Genomic DNA, 22784 nt, shown 5'->3' with positions numbered 1-22784 from the left:
GTAGAATCAACTCTACCAGCCCTGCCTAGCTTTGTTTGAAGGATAATAGAAATAGGGTTTTGCTGTTTGTGTGAGCGTGTCCTGTAACACGATCGTTACTTGTTAAGGCATTGCTTAGAAATGTTAGGGAACACATTGCTTGCTGCCGGACTCGAAGCTTCTGTTACATTTGTGGCGGGGGACAGATTCACTGTGGCTTTCTAAAAAACCAAATGTGCTATTCAAAGCTCTTCTTTTTAAATCCTTTGAAAACATCCACATAGTCATTTATATTGTCTAGGTCACAACCGCTTTCAGTTTGGATTTACACGTTCTATAGTGTCAGCGTTCAGATTGGGGCTTTTGTCATTGCTCAGTCATTTGCTGTATAACCCACTCCTTTACAAGGAGATGCTTCAACATTAGTTCCAAGATGATTTTTCCTTTCCATGGCTGCCTTAAACATAATGGTAACTAACCACTAATGGTAACTGATTTAAGAAATTAAATAGAGGGGTACAGTCAGATTCTGCCAAGGTCCTTAAGCTGTCAGTGTAATGTGACTTAAACTGAGCACTTGTATGTTTTTCAGCATTACGATGGAAAGACATTAAAGAGGGGGTGTAAAATGCTTTACATCACAGCCTCAGGCCTTTTTTGGTGTCCACAGTTAGCTCAGCAGTTAAGTTTAGGTATTTCAAGAAAGTTGTTGAGTGCTGGAGATCTGGCTGAGACAGTTTAATCACACGGGAGTCTGGCAGAGAGGAGGTGGTCTTGTCTGAGTCAAAAGGACTTAGGCTTAGGGGCTAATAGACAAGATATATCTTTTATTATACAATAAAGAATATTATGTGCTGTAAATTAAGGCAATTGTAAGTGCAACAAGCTTATGGAATCATCAAGAAGGCATATTTGATTATACAAAGTTTAAAGTTATTCTTTTATGCACAAGGATAGTCAGTGTCTGCATAAAGCATGTTACATGTCCTTCAGTTTGTTTTTAAAAAAGACAAAAAACCAGATAATCCTCTTCTATTGACCAACAATTGCCAGCAGCAAACGCCTGTAATCACCGCTTGTATCACTTGCTATCATTGTAGCCAAAGTCTTCTGATACATTTGCGTGAACATCTGTTTAATTTGCACAAGGTCAATCTATGCAAAGAAAAAAAAAAGCACAAAACTTAAACACAGTGTATGATTTTTAACTCCTAGACAGTCACCCGCATCTCCTCCCTCATGGACTAGAGAGCACATGCCAAGGGTGAAATGTGCAATTGATTAACTCTGCTGGTCTTACAAGCCAGCCGGTCCCTCCAAGGAGAGAGGAGCAGCTCCCCAAGCCAGGGAGTCCAGCAGTTGTTCCTTGCTTTGGTGGATCCTAACTCTTAACAGCTGGACCTTTGAACTCGAGGTGCTTACCTTCTACGTTGACAGGCAACCGCAGTTAAGAAGGAAGACAAGCAGTATTACTATCTAGCCAGAGATAATTAAATTACTATATAAAAGCTGGCTTTCAAACAAATTAACACATTGATCTAAATCTGAACCCCATAAAAGCTTCATTGCAATACATGATCTCTACAGCTGAGAAAGAAGGACCAAGTGAAGAGCTGGTTAGGGTAGACAGCTTTCTGCTCCATCTGCTGTTTACAGAGGAGAAAGTTTCTTACCTCGCTGCGAGTGACTATAATTCTGATGAGGGTAGAATCATCTGTGCCAGCGCCTTTCATAGAATAATAAAGTCTTTCTGCAAAAAAGGCTGGGCGATTTAAAGCACATTGCACTGCAATAAAAGATATTTTTAGGATTAGTCCCAGTATTGTATGCTGTATCGTGATACCTGGCAGGATCAATTCAGGATTGCTGCTGTAGACAGCTAGACGTAGGTATTGCTGAAGAGCCAGTCACTGGGGATTACAGGAACTGTTTTATAGAGCTAAGCTTATTTTCAAGCTGATCAAATGAGTTATTTCTTCAAATGAAAACTTAGGTTATTAGCAGTTAGCTTCTCTGAAAGTGCTTTTCAAAGCTGGCTGAAACCTTAATTCTCAAATAGATAATTTAAAAACAGTTGTTCTCCTTGGATAGCTGGTACTGGGATACAAGGTATTTTATCACTAAGACAAGTACAACTGTGAAAAGTTCTCACTCTACTAGTTACAGAACGGATCTTGTTTCAGTCAGATCGTTCACTCTCAGACAAGCCTTTATTTTTCTACATGATTCTCAGAGCTGATTTTTTCCCATAAAACTCTTGAGTAGAATATAATCTGGGAAGTTTTTGCTTATCCGTTATGGCTACGGAAATGCTGTCATTTTGGTAAGCATTGGTAGGACTGGTGTATGCAGATTTACTAGTAAATCATACTGATTCTCACTATCAGCAAATTGTGCTAAATTTGAACTGCTTTACTGTAACAAGTCAACAGGAAAAAGTGAATTCAAAACAGGTCTTCTATTTTGCTGAAGTCTTCCTTACAAATGCTGAGCTTTTGGGGGGTAGGTGGTGGTGGGGAAGAGGGGTGGAAAGGGAACTGTGCCTAAAGTAGGTTCGTGTTGGTTCTGAGATCATGTGTGGAGGTGGTTCAGCTGTCCCTACTGGGGTGCCACACAAGCAGAGTCACGGCTCTGCTACCCTGGTACTCACATCATTCTGCAGAGCTCTGAAAAAATCCAGCTACAGGCACTACCCAGTGACCCTTGTTTCTGCGCAGTTGCCTGCCTTCCCAGAGAAGCGGCAAGTAGTTCTTATGGAGCCTTTTCTTGTTTCAAACTGACTTATTCACGGTGGACGCTTATTTTCTCCAATTACATGTAAAGTGAATAATTTGAATAATCGAAGTTACTTTTGTGCTAGCAGAGTCTCAGATTGTGTGTTCATTTGCCATATGGCCAATGCCGAATTGGATTCTTCTTCAATTACATTTACAAGGTTTAATTCCTAAGGGATAAGGGGAGGGAAGAACGTATCACTTACAAATAGTCTTCAAACCACGTTCCACGTTGCCAGAAAATTCTCGGTCAATGCTGCTTAATAAATCACGATTAGCAATCTACAAAGAAATGAGATTAATATGTGGATAATGAAGTGCAGTAAAAACTGGAACCTTAATTTAAAATGCATTGACCAAACTCATTTGAAATTAGTGAAGAACTCCTACCCTGGAGTATGCCTCAACTGTTGCTTTCAGCTGGGGAAAACTTCTGCTTGCCAGAACCATATTAAAGCAAGATTCATCAGTCCCAAGTTTTCCTTCACCTGCTTGGTACAGACGCTGAGCATCTTCTTGAGCTTTTTGATAATCCACCGTTTGATTCTCATCCCGATTACCCTAAAAACAAAGACAACAGATGTCAAATGAAATTACACAGAGAAGACTATGCTTTAACTGCTTGCAATGTAGACTCCAAGCATGTATCTTCAAAGCTTGAAGCAGAAGGAGTAATACCAGTTAGAAATACATTACATTGGTTTAAAACTGCTCTTTGGTTTAATATTTCTTATAGGGAACAGATATGCAAGTGGCCCAGAATCCTATCAGTAGGGCAGGCTTTAAACTGTAGATACAGACTTAAGTAATTTCACCCCTATGTACCATCTCATAGTTCTCATTAAGTATTGTACTTAATTCTCTATTTTACTTAATAATGTAAGCTTTCTCTTGATTTTTTTTTTTTCTAGGCTTCAAGTTGCAAAGAATCTTCCCAAACGAACTAATGAATTATCTTACAGAATATGCACACCTGAAATATCTCAGGTCTTCTATTTTATTTAAAATTTGCTGATTTCAAGTAAGAATGTGTCCAGAAAGCACTTGCTATAGTTGTAATATGTCAGTAGAGCTTATATGACATTTTATGTGCTTTGGTTTTGGGTTTTTTTGCTGCCCAGTGCATGGATGGATACTGCTAAATATCCTGGCTGAGTATATGCTCTCCAATACTGTTGTATCTATAGTGGTTAATATAATATTTAAATTATGTGGTTGTTAATTATTGTGAAGTACTGGATTTATCAAAATAAAAATTAGCAGCATGAGCTTCTCCAGGTTTGCCTTCTTGTGGATTTTGACTACTTAATCCAAATACCTAGTGCATAGCTGAACTCTCACAAAGGTAGAGGCAAATGAGATAGAAAAGGAGGCTGAGGGGAGACCTTATCGCTGTCTACAACTACCTGAAAGGAGGCTGTAGGGAGTTGGGCGTTGGTCTCTTCTCACAAGTTACAATCGATAGGACAAAAGGAAATGGCCTCAAGTTGTGGCAGGGAAGGTTTAGCTTAGACATTAGGAAAAACTTCTATACTGAAAGGGTTATCAAAGACTGGAGCAGACTGCCCAGGGAAGTGGTTGAATCTCCATCCTTGGATGTATTTAAAAGCTGTCTAGATATGGTGCTCAGGGACATGGTTTAGAAGTGGGCCCGGTAGAGTTAGATAACGGTTGCACTTGATGATCTTAAAGGTTTTTTCCAGCCGTAACGAGTCTATGATTTTAAGTGTCATAGAAATTCTAACAGAAAATAGGCAGATTGATAGAGAAATGTGGGGAGTTGCATTAGTACATATTTCTTCCTAAACATGGATAACTGCGCGTTACTATTCTTCAATGCAAAAAGAGCCCTAGTAAATGAGATGGGATAGGCAAGCTCCAGGGTTCACCTGACTTCAGTAGTAGCACCTCCCTAATTCTGGTGATGTGAAGGGAGTATATGGTGTAAGTTGGGAGGTAAGTTTTGCCCTGCCGTGCCTCTTAGCTTGTTCGTAGGGATTCTCCCAGGTATTCTGCATACCATAAAGGTTACCCTATCACATTCACCCACATTATTTTGTTAACGTATGCAGAAAATAAAAAGCATCTCGCTGTAACAGCAGTTTGGAGCACTGCTTTATAGTACCACTCGATCGCATGTGCACAATAAAGTATTTACACATAAATTCTCTGAGATGAATATATATAGGGTGCTAAATTAGGTCACACAATTCATCATAGATTTGTAGATAGTAAGTATCTCTTCCTTGAGGAGGGCATGAAGGGATACCTTGACATTAGGGAATAAATTAATGGCCCTGGGATAATTTCTTAAAAACCTGGCTCTTGCTAAGCATATACAGGCAATTTATTTATGGAGCCATTACGACTACATGCATCAAAGTCAGACTGTACACCATTATCTTACCAAAAAAATAAAAATTAAAGCTCACTTGGCACATAGATATAAGTAATCGTTCAAAGTGTCCTGAAGTGTCTGCTCTGATGTCTTGTTCGATGTCCCTTCCAAATTCTGATTTATAGCACTTCACTATTTCTTGTATTTCCTGGTTTGTCCTTGTGCAAAGGATCTCAATCAGCACTCTCTCCTGAGTGCCTGCTCCCTGTAGGCAGAGGAAAAGAGGGTGTAACTACAAAGCACTACCTATTCATTTTTCTTCAACTGTGAAATTAAACAGTCATTTGTTATTTCAAAACTTAATACAATCAACATTGCAAGAACAGTATCGTTGCTTGTAGTGTGAAAGCACCAAGTCTTCTGTATACTTAAAATGCAGTGAAGATTCCTCAATCATTCAATTCTGCACCAGTTAAAAAAAATACCCCAAAACTGTATATCCGCAACAGTGACATCAGCCAAAGTTAACTGGAAAATGATTTAGGAAGGAAATTCTTTGGCAACCTTAATCTGGAAGCATAGTGGAGGAAGGTAGAGCCTTATGATAATCATTAAAGCCAAAGATACACACATAAATTCTGTTTCGGTCCACATCCAAGTGTTCCCTGTTCCAAATGTGGCCACTTCTGCAATGTGGAGCGCCAGCAGGAACTTTTTATAGATGCCTCCCTCTCCCCAGAATAAAAATGAACCGTGTAAAGTAAGATCTTACTGGCATGGTCACCTCTATTCACACAAGGATTAGATAGGAGTGGATCTATATGAGTGTGGCTTCTAGGTAAAGTTATATTATAAATATTTTTAAATGGTCAAGAGTGGCTACTGCCTCCACTAAAGCCAGATATTCATTTAAGCTCCACATTCTTTAGAAGGTCTGCATTCATACATGGCTTAAATTGCTCATTTCCAATGTCAGCTAGCTGCTGGTAAACTGGATGTACCAGTTTACCTGAGTTAAAAGTTTAAACCAACTAGCTCACCTAATCTCTAATGCAGTCTTAATACTTGAACAGATACATGCCTCATCTGACCTTAAGAAAATATTTTTTTCATTGCCCTTTTGGAAAAAAATGGGATAATAAAAAAATTTCTTTCAGTAACAACAGTTTGCTCCTAGTAAGGAGAGGTAGGTACACACCTTCAATTTAAGCAGTGGTTACAGTTTAAACGGCACCTTGGCCCTTTCTAGGTTCTAGCAAAAATTATGACCAAGTGGCATAGAACAAAGTTCTGTCCTGCAGCGTTTCATCCTGTGCTGGATGGACAGCTGCTCTGAATTGGCTAATCCTGCAAAAATTGGCCAGAACTGAGGGACGCAGCAGAAAATAATTTTAAGCCCCACAGTCCTGAAATTTGTTTGCCATACAGGATTTTTTCAACAATGCAGGGATCAGGTATTCTCTTTTCTTAGACAGGAAAACCATACCTTCATTGCATGACGTAAACTCCAGGCATCGTAGTAGGTGCTAGGCATGAAGAGTGCTAGAATCAATTCTTCCACGTTTCCACTTAACTCAGACTTCAGATCTTTAATTAAATCCTGTTCAGTTATAAACAAAAAAAGAGCTTTGGAAAGTGTTAGCTATGTAGATTATATACTGAAAAAAGATCAAACTAGAATTTACTTTCGTGACTGATTTCTACTCTTGTGCTGTTTTTCTTGTAAAGCTTTGGTTTATTTCTTATAAAGAACTTCCCTCTGTCCAAAACTTTGACAGCCCAGCTCTTCTCCATTATCTCCTCACTAATTAGGACCTAGTCAGGTCCTGAAAAATGCCACAACTATAAAATTTCACTTTAAGTTGCAAAAATGACAGAGGGAAAGGTTGAATTATCTCGGCCTTTTATTGACTAACCAAACCTCAACCAGTTTCTCAGTTTGTTTCTTACAAAAAAACAGATTTCAGTGCTGGATTGTTGCATAAAAAAATCGGTTGTTTCAGACATTAGTACAAGGACAGTTTAAGCTTGATTATTTTCTATCTGTCGAGCATTACAAAAGCAGAGAAGCTTCTTGTTTCACCAGGGACAGAGCCAGCCCCCAACCTTCCCCCACCCCTGCTTCTGCCAGGTATCAGGACAACACCCTGTTAAATACCAGATGTCCCCCAGTACACATGGAAGGTAACCAAAGTGCATTTTAAACATGCCCAAACCACTGCCCAGGACTAAAATGCAATCAAGCAGTTAAAGCAGCAGCTGAAAGTTTGGTTTTGTTTACTGATTCAAAGAACTAGTGAACATACCTTGCCATACATAGTCTTGAAAGCTGCCTTGATTTTTTGCCTTTGATCATTGGAGCGGTTAGCAACAACATCGATGATAGCCTGCTCATCAGTTCCTTGGAAACAGAAGGGCAATTTCATGTAAGAACTCATAATAATCCCCCTGAGACTATGCATTTTATAATCCTGCATTTGGGCATAGTTACATAATAAATGACTACCGTTTAAGTCTACCAAATTTTCTATGTGACTTCATCTACTAAATTGCCTGTGTCATTTTGAAAGTGTGACTTTGAAAAACTTGGGGAGAAAAAATATATGGTTAAATAGAAGTTGAAGAAAAGGACAAAATAGCATTAATAATTTAGCTCAATAGAAATTTTAAGCTTCTATTGCTTACTTACCAAACCCCTTCATAGCTTTGCGTAGAATTTCTGCATCCCTTCCAGCATCAAAGTTTGGAGCAGCCTGAATTGTGCCCTGGGTACCCTGAACCATTGCTGCAGGCTGAAAATGAGAGTCACATGTAACTAGCTATCCTGCACAATATAAATTCAGATTAAAATCACAACTTGGCAATCAGTACTTCAGAAGGAGTTGGCCGTTAGTTCCCCATTTCTTCTGTACTACAGAATTAGGGCAACATTTAGTTGTGTTGAAAAGCTTTGGCCACACAGATACAGGGTTATGATTTTGTTCTGGTTGTACTCTGAGTGTAGCTGGGAACTCTTGATGCAGAACACACTGTAACTTGTTGGAAACCAGTTGTAAAAACATTAAAACTACAGAAGCCACATAAGATTGATTATAGAAGAGGATACAGCACATACCGGACCAGGCATTGGTGATGGTGCTTGTCCACCAGGAAATCCTACTGAAAATAAATTAAAGAACAAGATAAAAGGCATTAATTAGGTCTCCTCTTATTATGTAAATGCTATCTAATCTGAAAATAAAGCCGCTTACAGACCTACCACTGCACAAAACCTGTTTCCTAAGTAATGATACCTATCATGATCAGTAACTGAATTTCTTGCCCTTGGGAAATTCCCGAAGGGAAGAAGCAATCACAGATGCATCCTGGTACATACACTAGCAAGACAATTCTAAAAATACTAAATTTACTGGTGCTGTGGGAACTGGAAGGATCTCTCCTTATTAAATACTGCTATCTTTGACAAAAGCTAAGATAGCCCATGCAAATGAAGAATGTGTGTCCTGTGCTCGCTTTTAAAGTCATATTATACACTTAAAATGTCTAGCATATAAAGGATAAATATTAAGAATTCTGGGTGCAAAAAGAATTGAAGGAATCTCATTTTGTGATTAAAAAGCACTGTGAATACAAAAGCTACAACTACAATTTTAGTACTGGAATTTTATTTTTATCCATAATACATATGTCCAATTATTATAATTTTAACAGCATCTTAGTTATTATTAGACTTAAGAAAGCAATTATTAAAAAAAAAGGTTTTGCTGCAAACACAACTTACATATTCCAGGACAAAAATAGTCCTGATGGTAACTGACCACTCAAAGCATTAAAAACACTGCACCATTTTCAAGCAATTGTGTGCGTTATCCTTTCCATCTCCCCACTATGCTGGGGATCACCATGATTACACAGATCTGAAAAATGCATCCATTTCTTTAAGATTATCAGAACAGCTTTACACATATTGAAAGTGGACTCTGGATTTCACAGTTCTCATCACATACTTGCAGTTTGAAGAAGGATGAGCACCTAAACCACTACATGATGACCATTAATCAGTGACAGCCATCCCTTTTGGATGTAGCACCTATAGAGATCATCAGCCCTCACCAGTTCTCATCAGCCCTTCAGTGGTCTTATCAAGAAAGAAGGTAGGAGGTGTACAGCATACAAACCTCAACAACTAAAAGTATTAAAGGTAAGGGCCCAGTTTGTTACTACCTATCCTGGGATCTCTTGGTTTAACCTTGGATGCTTAAAGGTTCTTATATATGACATACCTGGAATTTGCGCTGGTCCACCTCCAGCATAGCTTTGGGCAGGAGGCTGTGGATAGCCACCAAAGCCAGGACCAGCGGGAGGCACACCAAACCCAGGGCCCGCAGGAGCTAGGAGGAGAAGAAAGACTTTAGCACGCTTAATGTTTTGTACTTCTGACACAACATGAGCCAGGTAATTGAGCAGAGCTATGCAAGAGACTAATTTCTCTGTGTCTGTGCAGTGGCCTAAAACCATCAAGGCCCTGCCATTAGCATGCAGGTATTTCCTGCTAGATAGCAATCTGTGTGGCTGCCTACATGCTGCTGCCAAAATTGACTGCTGAACAAAGCAGCTTTTCTTTACTACTTCTACCAAGCATAGGGAATGGTTACACCAGAAGTCACTCCCGAGGGGTACTCTAACAAAGGATCTTACCTCCAGGATAAGGTGGCATTCCTCCAGCCAGGGGAGCTCCAGGGTAGCACCCAGGGGCAGGGTAGCCCCCCGGGGCAGGATATCCTGCTGCATTTGGTGGTGCTGCAGGATAGGTCCCTGCTCCTGCTGGAGGGTATCCTCCAGGAACAGCGGGATAGGAGTACTGACCAGCTGGTGGATAGACAGACTCTTGTCCTGTTGGCTGAAACACGAAAATGGGATGTCTGTACGCCTGCTAATAGGGCATTAGAGTAAAAACTCTAATGTAAAAGCAACCAAAATATCCACGTGTATAATAATGTGAATTATATAATTAGATTCAGCACTTGAAGCGGCAGCAGCAGAATTCCCGAGGCCTGGATGGGGGCCTCCTGGCTGGGTTTTCTGATGCATCTCCCATGTTGACACAGAATCAGGGAGTGCTGAAGGGCAGAAGGCATCTCTGGACTGCCTCTGATCCCATCCACCTTCAAAGCAGGGTCAGCTTTGGAGTTAGATGAGGTCACACAAGGCCTTGTCAAGTTTTCAGTATCTCCAAGGAACAGTGAATCCACGGCCTCTCTGGGCCCCTGTTCCAGTGTTTGACTACTCTCATGGTGAAAAATGTTTTCCTCAAATCAAATTACAATTACAACCTGTGGTTGTTCCCAGCTGCCCTTTCACTGTGTACCTCTGACAAGAGTCTGATTCCAGTGTCTCTATCACTCCTTCTTATGTAGCAGAAGACTGACTAGATCTCCGCTTAGCCTTCTCTTTTCCAGGCGAGCAGCCCTCCCTGGATACACTCCTGTTTGTCCATGTCTCTGCTGTACTGAGAGGCCACAACTAGGCACAGTATTCCAGACAGGGCCTTATGAACACTAAGCACAGAGGAATAATCATTTCTCTTGACCTGCTGGCTTCGCTCTTGCTAAAGCCTAGTATGTCATTAGCCTTCCTCCCTGGGGACACACACTGCTGAGCCGCATTTGACTTAACCACTGGGACCTACGGTCCTTTACTGGAAAGCTGCTACTTCTATCACGCATAACTAGGAGGTGAGCTCAGCTAGGCTTGCTCTCTATGAATCATTAGGAGCTCACCTCCTGTTTTTATAGCTTAGTATCCTTGAAACTTCTGCCTCTCTTGCACAACCAGTATTTTCAAATGTTATGTAGTGACAACTTACAAGAGGTGGGGTTAAACAAAAGGCATCTATATGCCTTTGTTCTGCTACATGTATGACTTACAGTCATACCACAAAGGTAGCATTAACATACATTAGAAATATATACTTGAATGACCAGGATCTCTAAGGAAAAACCCTGTAAGTTAAGAGTCATATACTTGATCTTAAAAATCAGGTATTTAAGATCAGCTTCATAACAAAGCATAGTCTCTATGGACTCATTACTCACTTGCTGGGAATCATCTTTACTGACTAGCTTTAGAAATATGGGTCACACGTTACATTCAGTACACACTCATTCTTGAGCCCAGAAATCAGAAATAAACTGCAAAGCAGTAAAGTCTAGCTCAAACGTTCTCCTTGGGTTTGGTTGCTGCAAGATTTTTACCCCCAGATAACTGGGCCCAGGCTATATAATATTCTCTTCCCCAGCAGTACAGTCTAACCTTTCTCTGCCAGACTCAACAAAAAGATTTTAATGGAATTTAGATTTACAAATCCAAACTTGGGATCCTCAAAAGCCTTCCTCAGATAACTATCACTATTGCAGAAGAAAATAGTTTCATATTGTTTTTTTGCACCGGTTATCACTTTCGGCATCATCAATGAGACTAGGAAACCTAGAATTGTTGATATCAAATCTAAAGGGTCTTCTAAATTAATCCACTGAAGTTGTCTATATTTTAGATACTAGCTAAGAAAAAAAAAAATATTTTCAGAAGTAGTTAAAAATGAATTACAGCTACAATCATGAGGGTTCAGCAGAACCTCGGGGGGAAGAAATCCAAGTGTTAAGAAAGTCTGGCATCTAACATGTTTGTCTTTAGTTTGACTGACTTAAGTGTTTCAGAAAGAGTAAGGGTAAATTGTAAAGCAAAATAATCAGATAATTTATTGCATGTATTTATATACATTGCATGTATTCATAGCTTTTCAGTAGCTTAGTGGGCTTCAGGCTGAGCTCCATGCTTAAGTCTAGTTCTGTACTACGTAAAATACAGACCATATAAAATTCCCCCAATTATATATGATCAGTGCCATACTAATAAAAGCACACAGTTGCATCTACCTTTGAACAACGATGCAGGCATATCAAAAAGACTGCAGTATCAGCCACACCTGATACATTCCAGCCTTCCATTAAGTTTCATTGGAAATTTTAGTCCATTCAGTCATGAGCTGAAGGTGGAACAAAGTCCTGTGGCGGAAGGATAGGGGGTCAAAGTCAAGATATGGCGTCCTTTATCCTCAGAAAAATATTTACTTGGTGTCGTATGAAAGCTGGGCTACATGAGTAAAGCATTCCGACCTCTTCCTGAGAGTAATGGTGTAAATCCTGGTATATGGGTATGCAAAATATTTGGTAGAGACTGGTTCAGAGATTACCGCTGACCCTGTACATAAAGATCCTCATATGTACGTAAGAACTACTTTAAGATACTTTAAAAACATGATTTGCTGAGATAGCTAGCTATATAAAAAGAAGACCAAACTCACAAGACAGAGATAAACTAAAACAAGACGAAGCAATCAAAGACCTTTCTGGAATAACAGGCAACATTAAAAACCAAAATCTTAAACTTCCTTCTTGGAAGTCTTATGAAACAACTGTAAAGTCATCCTCAGGGATATATAGACAAAACCAAAGACCATAATCTCTAGAAAATACTGTATATGAACTGACAGCTACTATTTACATATACACAGAGCATAGTAAGAAGGGGTATTCACAGAATATAACTACATTAGGAATGCAACGCATTCAAGAGCCATACTTACAGGATAACCAGGAAAAGCAGGGTAGCCGCCAGAAGGGGGATAACCCGGGTATGACATTCTGGGGAAAAAAAAGGTATTTTCACTGTCAAGGCACTATATATGAGTTTGTAGTAGTTATTTCCTTACTAATTACCTGTTAAATCACTTGAACAATATGTTTTGTAGGTTTAGAATTGTTCAGGAGTACTTTTCAGCTATTAAACCCACAAAACCTTTCCTTTTTTTCATACATATGACCATAGCAAGCAGAACTCAGAAGGGAAGCATCTTCAACTTTGTAATTAACTACCGCTCTTATTTAGGGTCAGATAGACATTGAAGCATGGCAAGAGGCTTGAAACTCCTAAAAGAACTCTGAAATACAGGATACGCTTTGAGGTGCCAGCAGAAGGGGGCTGAGCCCTTTGCCAGAACAGAAACAGAAGGGTCAGGCTAAAGCAGGGCCCCAGTCCTGCACTGCACCAAGCACCTGTCTCCCATCACCCTGCACTCCTCCGCTCACAGGGGTAGTCCCTGTGAAAAGAGCAGTACCCCATGTATCACGTGTAAAATGGTGATTTGATAAAAACGTGTAATGCCCCAGCAATACTTCACTTGTGTAGAAGATTTCTGTTTCCTGCCAGTATTTTATTTTAGTTGCATTTTTAACAAAGGGGCTTGGGGAACAGAACGGGACAGAGATCATCCCCCATGTTGCCATCCAGTTGAGCAGGGAGTTTCGAGGCCATTAGCCAGGTTACAAAACTTTTAATGTCAGGAAAAAAAATCATGTTAACGCTAACCAGTCAGATTGCCTGATCAGGGCCTAGGAGTTATGGCATGTTTCTAAGACAGCATGTACCTTAGCTGCACAAGTCAAAGGACATAGGAAATATAAAAATGAATGCAATACAGCGAATGATTATTCACATTTTTAGGTATTCGCTGGCCAAAACGAATGGACTGGAAAGCAGAATTCTTACTGCGTTGGACCATTAAGGCAATAGGTGGTCATAGTATTGAACATCTGAGACTTAAAGTGGAAAACATGAAAATTTCAAGTAGCTTAGTTCAAATAAGAGCCCAAACCAACGTGCAGAGAAGCGCAGCTATGCAGTCTCACACTGATAAACTTGGATCATCACTTCCAAATAAATAAAGGGCGAAGAACAACATGAGGTGTATTTGTAAATCTGTGCTTTAATCATAAACACTGCTAATGGCTATTTATTTCCTAAAGAAGCAGCATGCTAAACCCATGCCTGTACAGTATTTATTGCTGACAGCTGCTTGAATGGACTTTAAATTTGGCTTTCAAAAGCACATTTCTTTTGGTATTTCTGACTTTAACACTAACTGTAAGTTCTTTCAGGAACAAGATGACCAGCAACACTTCCTCTGATTTCAGTTTCACTCTTTCCGCCTACAGGAAAATACTGTGTCAGCAAAACTATTAAAAAACAAACAAACCAAAACTTTTTCAGCTTTTCAGCTTCATGTAATTCAACCAAACTTACACCGTTAAGAAGACAACATTGTAAAGCTTGTAATACTTGTTGAGGTGCACTGTGTCATTTCCACTGTACAACCTACAGTGTTTTTCATGATGCAAAATCAACAGCTGGTGACAGCAACTCAGCTGTTTCAACAGCTGCAAAAAGTTTAATTTCTACAATAAATGAGACCCAACAACCTTTCAACCATATTACAATATATCAAATTTTAGACTTATTGGTAAGATACTTAATTTAGAATGAATATAAGTTTTCAGCTATGTCTCTGATTTACCAGCAAACACATTCTGGCAAAAAGCTTTATAAGGCATGAGTTTCCAACATCTCATTTTCAAGCAAACAAGCCATCAAGGCTATGTCATATTTTTGATTAGCAAATTAACCACCCGTGTAAACCTGTGACTTACAGTGTATCAGTGAATTGTTTAACGCTTTCCTTGCTTTTGTGGTATCAGTTCCTTTTCTAGGATTCAATTTGTGATGTGAGTTCTTTTGGGCCAGGTACTGGGAACTGTGGTATTTCATTTAATCATTCCCTTTTTAACAGGACCCTGATTCCTATTTGTCATTCTTCTAAATTACAAAAACAAAATAAAAATGTTAACTTTGCATTTGCTTGATCTATCTGATTTTTTTTTTTTATTGGGAAAAACAAGATTTTAGAGTAATAAAAGGGTCAAATAAGGACTGCTGCTTCAATTACTTCAGGCCTTTTTGTAACTCAATGGACGTGATGCTCAATTGGGAATTCAGACTTGCCTCTGACACCAGTTACAAGAGTCTCTTCAAAACTTACTATGAGCAGACAGCAATATTTACCAAACCAGCTTTCACTATGTAGATATGTTTTCCAGGAGACAAATTAAGTCACTTACACAATATTCAGTCCTTTGCAAACGCTGGCCTGACGCTGCCATAGCGCATGGCCTCACTCATCTCTGCGTAAGCATCCTCAGGGGCTCTGACGCACCCGAAATAGCAACAGATTTGCCCATCAGATTTTAATTTCCATCCCGTTTTCCCCGGCCGGGGCTCAAGGCGGGGCCCGGCCGGGGGCAGGGGGGTGTGTGTGTGAAGCAGCGGCCAGGCCGCGGCCACAGCCCGCCCGCGCCTGACTCAGCGGCGGCACCGGCTACGGGCCGCGACACCCGCCGGTACTCTTCTGCGAGCTGGAATCGAAATCTGGGGGGGGGGGGATTGATGTAGCTCTGACGGTGCAACATCAGGGGACGCCCTAAACTCGGCGTGTGGGGCAGGGGTTGGTACACACAGACAAGCGCCCCCTCCGCTGCCGCCGCCCGGCCCCTGAGGGACCCCCCAGGCCCGGCCCCGCACACGGCGGGGCGGAGGAGGCACCGCCCGCGCACACCTGCACCCCGGCCGAGGCCGCCCCCGCCAGAGCCACACCCGCCCCCGGAGCCTTTAAAGGACCCCGGTGGGGCCAGAGCCGCCCCCGCCCTGCCCTGCCCGCCGGGCGAACCACCGCCCCGCTCTGTTTCGGGGCGGGAAGGGCGGTCACGTATCGCCTTGGTCTCTCCCCGCTCTCTCAGCCGCCAGCCCCGGGCCAGCGCGGCGAGCCCTCCGGCGGGGCATGGCTGCGGGCGGACGCAGGTATTGCTCTCCTTACTTCTCCTGAGGTGTCCGGGACCTCGTCCCCGCTCCGCACCGGCAGGGCAGGCCCCCGGCCACGGGGGTGCGCCGCTCTGGGGCGGGCCAGGCGCCTCCCTCGGCCGGACACCTGCCGAGCCTCGAGCTGGCGGGCGGCCGCGGCTCCGGGAGCCCTGCCCCGGGCTGCCGCTCGGGTTGCCCCTCGCCTCAGCACGCCCGTGCCGCAGGGCGCAGCGGGGCTGCGGCCGAGCCCCCCCTCCCCCGCCCCGGAGGCGGTGTGTGAGGAGAGCCGGGCCGGGGCCTGAGGCGAGGGCCGCGCGCGTCATGGCCGGCCTTAGCCCTACCGCACCCTTCTTACCCCCCCGGCTGCCTCACCTGAGGGGAAACCTGCGGAGCCTCCGGCCTCTCTCCCGCAGCTACACCGCAAAATGGAGGCTGTGGGGCCGGGCGGCACCCGCCCCGCCCCCGGCACCGAGCCCGCCCCGGTCCGGCCCACGGGCCCCGCTCCCCGCGGGCAGGGGCGACGCGGGCGAGTCCCGGCAGGGCCGGGCCGGGGCGGGCCGGGCCGGCAACGGCAGCCGGCGGTGATCGCCCTGCTGACCCAGGACCCCTTTTCTGTCTGTGCAGGTTTGCCCCATCTTGCTGAAGGAAAGCTGCAGTATGCCCAGTTCTCCTTCAAAACGGCCGAGAGGTAAGTTCAAAGACGCAAGTGCCACAGAAACGCAGAGCGACTTGCCCGTGGAGCTGTGTCAGGGGAAGCATTCAAGGGAGGCGCCAGGCGATGCCATCCCAGGGGAGCCCTTAGCCGCCCGCCTAGGAAAGGAAGGGAGAAGTCCCCACTGCCGTTTCCCTACAGCACCACTGCAATGGAGTTCAGCCCTAATGTATGTAGCTCTAAATCGAATCTATTAGCCGGTAACACATGAGTCTTTAGGTCCAGACCATCACCCAGTAGCTGGCAGGTAGTCAGCCAAGTCATCTAGGCCACCAGAACAGTGTGTAAGAGGCAAAGTACGTAAGAGATGTATGCGGGGCTGGAGGAGTTGCTCCTTTTTATGTAGTTACTCAAGATCAGGATCTAGGTCCCAAGAGGGCATAAAGGTAAGATTGTCCTGACTACTACATACCTTTCTTTAGAAAGAAATCTTAATTGTAGTTATTTGTATGCAATTGTGGGAAGTGCGCTTAGTGTTTTGCTTCTGTTGTAATGTTTATTCATATTATACTTAGAACAGACACTACATACACATAGTCCTTCTTTTACCTGGTGGTTAATTATTCATAAGAGATTCCGACCAGCAAGATACAATTTATGAAGGATCCACCTATGATATTATGCACCAGTTACTTGAGATTACTCAAAATAGGTTCCTACTTTTTATGCTAAACATGTTAGGAGTTCAGAGACAAAATGCAAATAATTTTTTTCCTGTAACCTGGTGCAGCACTTGTGCTCTAGATGAAACAACAGCCACTGTTCTATTTGTCTGTAAAACTGCATTAAGTGCAGGCAGCAGAAAATAGGTGGGTAATAATTTACAATGCTTGCTCACTTCAAATGAAAAGCACCTATATCACATAAAGAATCTAATAAATGACCTATCTTCAGCAAAATTGGGCTTGTTCTCCCTTGTTTGCCAGAACACATCAGGAGCAGCTTTAAAAATTTAATCCTCAGAGCATTCTTCAGCTGGCACTCCCAGTGTATGTCTACTTTATTTCACCTCTGTTAAGCACGTTTCTTTCAGGACAGGCATATATTTAAATCCCTGTTCCCATGGGAACCAAGTACATTTATAAAATACACAATTATTTACCTCTCCTATTTAGTGGACTGTTTGGATTTGAGCTATTCAGGAAAGGAAGAATCTGTTTTCACAAACAACTGGGAAAAGAACAAGAGAAAACATTTTAATGGAATGGCATATGTCTGAAGAATCTGTTAAATGTGTTGCACATTTATATGTTAATATCTGGAATGACTTTTAAAGCATGGAATGGAACCATTGCGGTCATCTAATTTCACTCTCTATATTTAAGGAAATCCCTTGGCTTGTTACTATAGCTAGAGCCAGCACATTTAGGAAAGCTTCTAAAACCTCATGCAGAGTCAAGGCAATTTCTCACTATTAGAAAATTCAACTTTAGTGAAGTTGGGAGGTATACTCTTGCTCCTCTCTTTTGTAATATCCTTGCATCTTCTGCTAAGAGATGATACTGGACAGAATTCTGGTCTGGAGGGACTTGGCTCTCAACTATATAGTCGTGCTAACTGAGTGCTATCAATAGAGCCGAAACAGAACTTCTTTTTTTTTTTTCCAGAGTAATTTATTGTTGGTGACCTAGAGAAGCAGCAATGCTTTAGTGACCTGTGCTATGTATTCTGGCTGGAACATTATTTCACACTTAAATAATATGAAGCATTACTTTTGATGTTCTATTTCAGCCAATAGTTAAATAAAAAAAAAAAAACAACCAAAAAAACCCAACCAACTTTCCCACAGTTCATTGTAAGCAACAAGATCTGGTCAGCTTTGAACCATAGGTCAAAGTATAACAAACCAACAGGATACTGCAGTGATCCAAGTCTAAAATACGTACTAAAAATACTTTTCCTGTTACACTACCTTGTGACTGCAGTAATTAAAATGCAGATAGTCAAAGTTAGCTGTTGAGTTAACCTTCCATGTGCACAGGGAGCAGAGCAAGTTCAGGTCACTGCAGGAAGAGCCATGTGTTTGCGTAGCTGTTCAAGTGAGAGTCACTACCCAGTGAGTCATGGTAGGGCTCCACCCACTGTAGTCAAAACACCAAGATTTCACACAAACCTTACAACTGAGTTGCCACCAGCATCTCTAGTTCTATTGTGTGGAACCACACTAAAAATAGAAGCTTCACCCTGCCTCAAAGCACAGAAAGAGAATAGCAGGTTGTTCTGCTAGACTACTTAAAAGAGCAGCATGTCCAATGTTTTTCACCATCAACTTTTTAATCCTTAGGATTAAACCCATGCATTTCAGATTAGTTACTAATAGATGGCATATGTCCACAGGTTCACAAAATCACACACCAAAACACTACTTCCTCTTTGCAGCAGACTTAATTATTCTGCCAAGAAACTTAAATGACTCAACTAACAAGGCAAACTTAGTGACGTTCATCTCAGTATATGGAAATAAGCAGCAAATGAAATTGTAATCAAGGTAGCAAGAATTATTTTTTTTAAGTATCAAATTGCAGATAGTAAAACCAAAAAGTTTGTGATTCTCAACAATATAGAACAATTAGTCTTATCTTCACTTTCCAAGGCTTACAACCAAGCACATGGTTTATCAAAGATCAATCACTGGACATACTGGGTCAGTTTGACACAATGTAAATTCTAAATGAGGAATTCAGTATGAACCACTTGGATGTCCACAGAAGGCTTCACAAGAACCAGTAATTAGTTAAACTGCAGAAGACAGGAATGAGCATGAGCAAGGATAAACAATTTATAAGAAAGAACAAAGGCTGTATTGAAAAGGGGATTTGTAGAATTCTGTTAAATTGGTCTGGGATCAATTACAAATTCTTTCTTAACTGAGTAGGGCACAAAAGTTAGAAATAAGCTAATGATACCTGCTGACAAAACTGTGAAGTGTCACCAATGCTGAGAATAATACAAACAAGGAGAAATATATGGATCTAGATTTTTTTAATTAAAATGTGTCATAATGCTAGGTCATGCATGTGAATTAATAATTTTCCTGGCAAATTGGAGTTCAGCTGCAAATGACACTAGGGGCAACAGATTGGGGTGCTCAATCACACTACATGACAGACACCAAGAGGCAAACAAGGAGTTTATAATAGGAAAGTATTAATGTATTCTTACACTGAATGGTCTATATGCTGATACGGGTATGGTCTTTACCAACTCAAGTTTGAGAAAGACTGAAATTAAGTATAAAGTGGGCATCTAAGTGATCAAAGCATAGACAGCATGTCAGAAGAAAGGAGATAAAGCTTAATATGTTTAATAAAATGAAGGCTACAGTATGATGGCTACCTATAACAAATGATGTAGAAATACCAGGAAGAACATGAAATAAGAACTTTAGTAAGGACAAAGGAGTTATATTTAGCTATATTTAAAATAGAAATTAAGATGTGGTTGGTCAAGACAGGAAAGAACTGAATTTGTGATTCGGTTCTTTCTAAGAACTCTTTCTTTTTTCTAAGAGTTTCTAAGAACTCTTTCTTTTCCACTAAGGGAAACCCCTTAGTGGACATGGAGAACCAGAGAAGACAGCAACAATGGAGTGTCTGTTAAACATACCAAATTAGCAGCGCAAACTTTGTTCCCTACCCAGAGAAACACATAGTATTAGCCCTTTCTTCAGTCACATGAATTTAGAATGTCACATTTCAATTGCTTTTAACTTAACCAGCAAACTGACAGTAACACAATGCAGTCTGCAAGGACTCCCTTTAGATCTTACTGTAATCCTAGTCACCACCACCGCCAGAAGTTGTGTGCAGCATTGATCCTAAGTACCTGATAGCAGTCACATGAAACCTGACTGTTACATACTGCCTATCCACTAATAACTTTTGAAGAATCATCTAAATGTTATCTGCAAGCCTTGCAGCACAACAGAGCACAGGGAAGCTAATTACCATTAGGTGTCTGCAATTTCCATTGTGGTACACCACTTTCTTTCTGCTGCTGAGACTGTCATCAGTTAAGAAATACTGGAGTATTATCAGCTCCCTCCTGCAATTTTAAGAAGGCGTTTCTGTTAAAGATAGTTCCTACTGCAAGTATTGATTTTGATAAGTAACACAGCCTACTTTCATGTGCTTGTGGGTTTTACATGCACTTGCTCAAGATGCGAACAAGCACAGTCTTACTACGCTAGGAAGATGTCAGAACAATGGATAATGTCTGAATGCTAATTAAACTGCGGGTTGTCACAGGTCACCATGCTCACTGAAAAACTACAACGTTTCATTACCTCTCTGTACTGCCAAGAGATGCTTTGCTGAAACTCCATTCCTTTATTGAAGCTGACTGAGATTATGTGTCTGAGAAGGGTCCAAGGCAACAAGGTGGACTAATTTTATACATTCCTCCAACTTTTCTAACTACACAGTATACTCAAAGGGAACAAGAGAATCAATTGTAACAGTAAACTGTTCTGAATATCGCTACGTATATTGAGGAAAATAAGTTTTCAAGGAGAACTTCATGCTGAGGTGAAAACCCACGATCAGCTCAACTAAGCCCGGATAAAAAAAAAAAAGATCTTATCATCATTTGAGCAATTAAATACTCGAGTGCTAGGAGCTGGTAACAGAGCCATTTAAGCAAGGTATTTTAAAGAGTAATACTTACCAGGAAAACATGCGTTGTTGCCAGAAATAAACATGTAATACAGTAATGTCCAGTAAAGTTTTATTCATTCAGAGAAGCCATCTAAGAAAAGAAAAAGGCTGAACGTGTCACAGAGGATAGAAATTTTTTTATTATATTACTGAGGACACTAATATTACTAAATATAATATACAGTGTATTTAGAAGCATACCCAGAGAACTATCTAACTCAACTGCCTAAAGCTAGACTTTGTCAAAGTTATTTGGATGAACACATCCTAAACAAACAAAAAAAATGGAAAACTCCCCTACTAAATTCAAGAAATCTGTGATTTACAAATCAATAGCAAGTTAAAGCTTGAAATCCTTGGTGATGTTTCTTGACTCCCAGATTTTCTATTGAATTCAAAATTTTAGATAGATTTCTGTTAAGTGGAACAATTTGAATAAAATACTTTTAGGAATTCCTGTCTAGATTTTCAAACTCCAGAAAAGGAAAGCCTCCTAGGTAATAATACAGCCCAGGCTTTACAATTAAGCAAAATGATGCACCACATTTGTGTTTGCAATATTGTCCTTCATAAGAGTGGTCCCTGAACTTTGAAATCGGGCATTCAAAGTTCCAGAGTCAAAGTGAAGTTCACAATGTGCTGTTCAATGAGTTAAAAGGGACAGAATGGATGGGATCAGATACAGAGTCTTTAATAAAGCCACTATTTTTTTCCTACTCCAATTCCAAATGTTCGTCACTGTGTTGTCTGGCATACAACCGAACCTATGGATTGCAGTCTCTTTTGACACCTCTACTTTGCAGTGAATCTTTCTACCTAGGAAGACATAACCTCAGTCCCTTATGACATATCATCATTAGTCTTCAGGTACTTGCAAGGACTGGAAATTCCACAATACCTTTTCTATAACAATGATCACAAATTCATCTTTCCGTCTCAGAACTTTGCATTTTGTGCACAGCAGCTTATTAAATAGCATAGCTATTAAACTTGTTGAGCACTTAAAATCTTTTTTCTTACATTTTATCAGTCCCACAACTTTTTTTCTGTAACTGAGAAACCAAGGTTTGCTGCTTGCTCTTTTCCTTCACCTATTTCAAGGCTTAGTTTATAAAACAACTTGACCTGAAAATTTGTGAAATAGTTAAATGGCCAAAGTTATGAATATTAAGTTTAAAGAAGAGAAGGGAAAACAAAACATTTTCATTCAGACTAATAAAAAACAAGAGCTGAGTTTTACCACTTATTTAATGCTCAAGAATAACACTTTCAAAGAGATGAGAATCTTTGCTATACCTTCAGTTTTCATGTACCTTGTCCTCGCAATTAGAACTTAGAATTTAGCATTGAGTCACTGGAGGAATTCTCCAGATTGGAACTACAGATTTGTAACCCAAGTCCCATTCTTGAATTTACCTGACAAATTAGCACAAAAATTATTTTGGGAACATCGGCTTTTAGGCTTCTCTAACATTTCAAATTCATTTACCAAAACAGATGTGAGGCATCAGAAATAGTCATTCATAATTAGGTGGGAACAGTTATGTTGTAGAAGAGGGACACTTTTACTCTATTAG

The 22784-nt window shown here is 41.0% G+C and overlaps 1 protein-coding gene across 2 annotated transcripts; it reads right to left on the bottom strand.

Moving 5' to 3' along the window:
- Positions 1-786: 786 nt before the first annotated feature.
- On the bottom strand, positions 787-16271 carry ANXA7 (annexin A7). Of its 2 annotated transcripts, none has more exons than XM_082486327.1 (13): positions 16213-16271; positions 12737-12794; positions 9790-9991; positions 9375-9482; positions 8207-8250; positions 7781-7883; positions 7398-7492; positions 6578-6691; positions 5186-5356; positions 3144-3314; positions 2960-3035; positions 1653-1765; positions 787-1134 (listed from the first exon to the last, which is right to left on the bottom strand). In XM_082486327.1, exons 2-13 carry the CDS (start codon positions 12791-12793, stop codon positions 1012-1014), a joined length of 1377 nt encoding a protein of 458 aa, XP_082342453.1. In that variant the 5' UTR covers position 12794; positions 16213-16271; the 3' UTR covers positions 787-1011. The 2 variants fall into 2 exon arrangements, with proteins under 2 accessions (XP_082342453.1, XP_082342454.1); XM_082486328.1 differs by having other exon boundaries at positions 8207-8247.
- Between the last annotated feature and the right edge of the window lie 6513 nt (positions 16272-22784).

Source organism: Vanellus vanellus (genome assembly GCF_965231255.1).
Source record: "Vanellus vanellus genome assembly, chromosome: 7".
Taxonomy (NCBI): Eukaryota; Metazoa; Chordata; class Aves; order Charadriiformes; family Charadriidae; genus Vanellus; species Vanellus vanellus.
Note: the sequence above shows the minus strand (reverse complement) of the source record. Positions and strands in the feature narration are given on the sequence as shown.

What these genes read in the sequence shown, in the direction of transcription:
- ANXA7 (XM_082486327.1), bottom strand. Translation starts at nt 12,793, where the DNA reads ATGTCATACCCGGGTTATCCCCCTTCTGGCGGCTACCCTGCTTTTCCT. An exon ending in TGGACCAGCGCAAATTCCAG is followed by an intron (nt 8,251 to 9,374) that starts GTATGTCATATA and finishes ATTTATTTTCAG; the next exon opens with TAGGATTTCCTGGTGGACAA. An exon ending in ACGTGGTTTGAAGACTATTT is followed by an intron (nt 1,766 to 2,959) that starts GTAAGTGATACG and finishes CTTTTATTGCAG; the next exon opens with TGCAATGTGCTTTAAATCGC.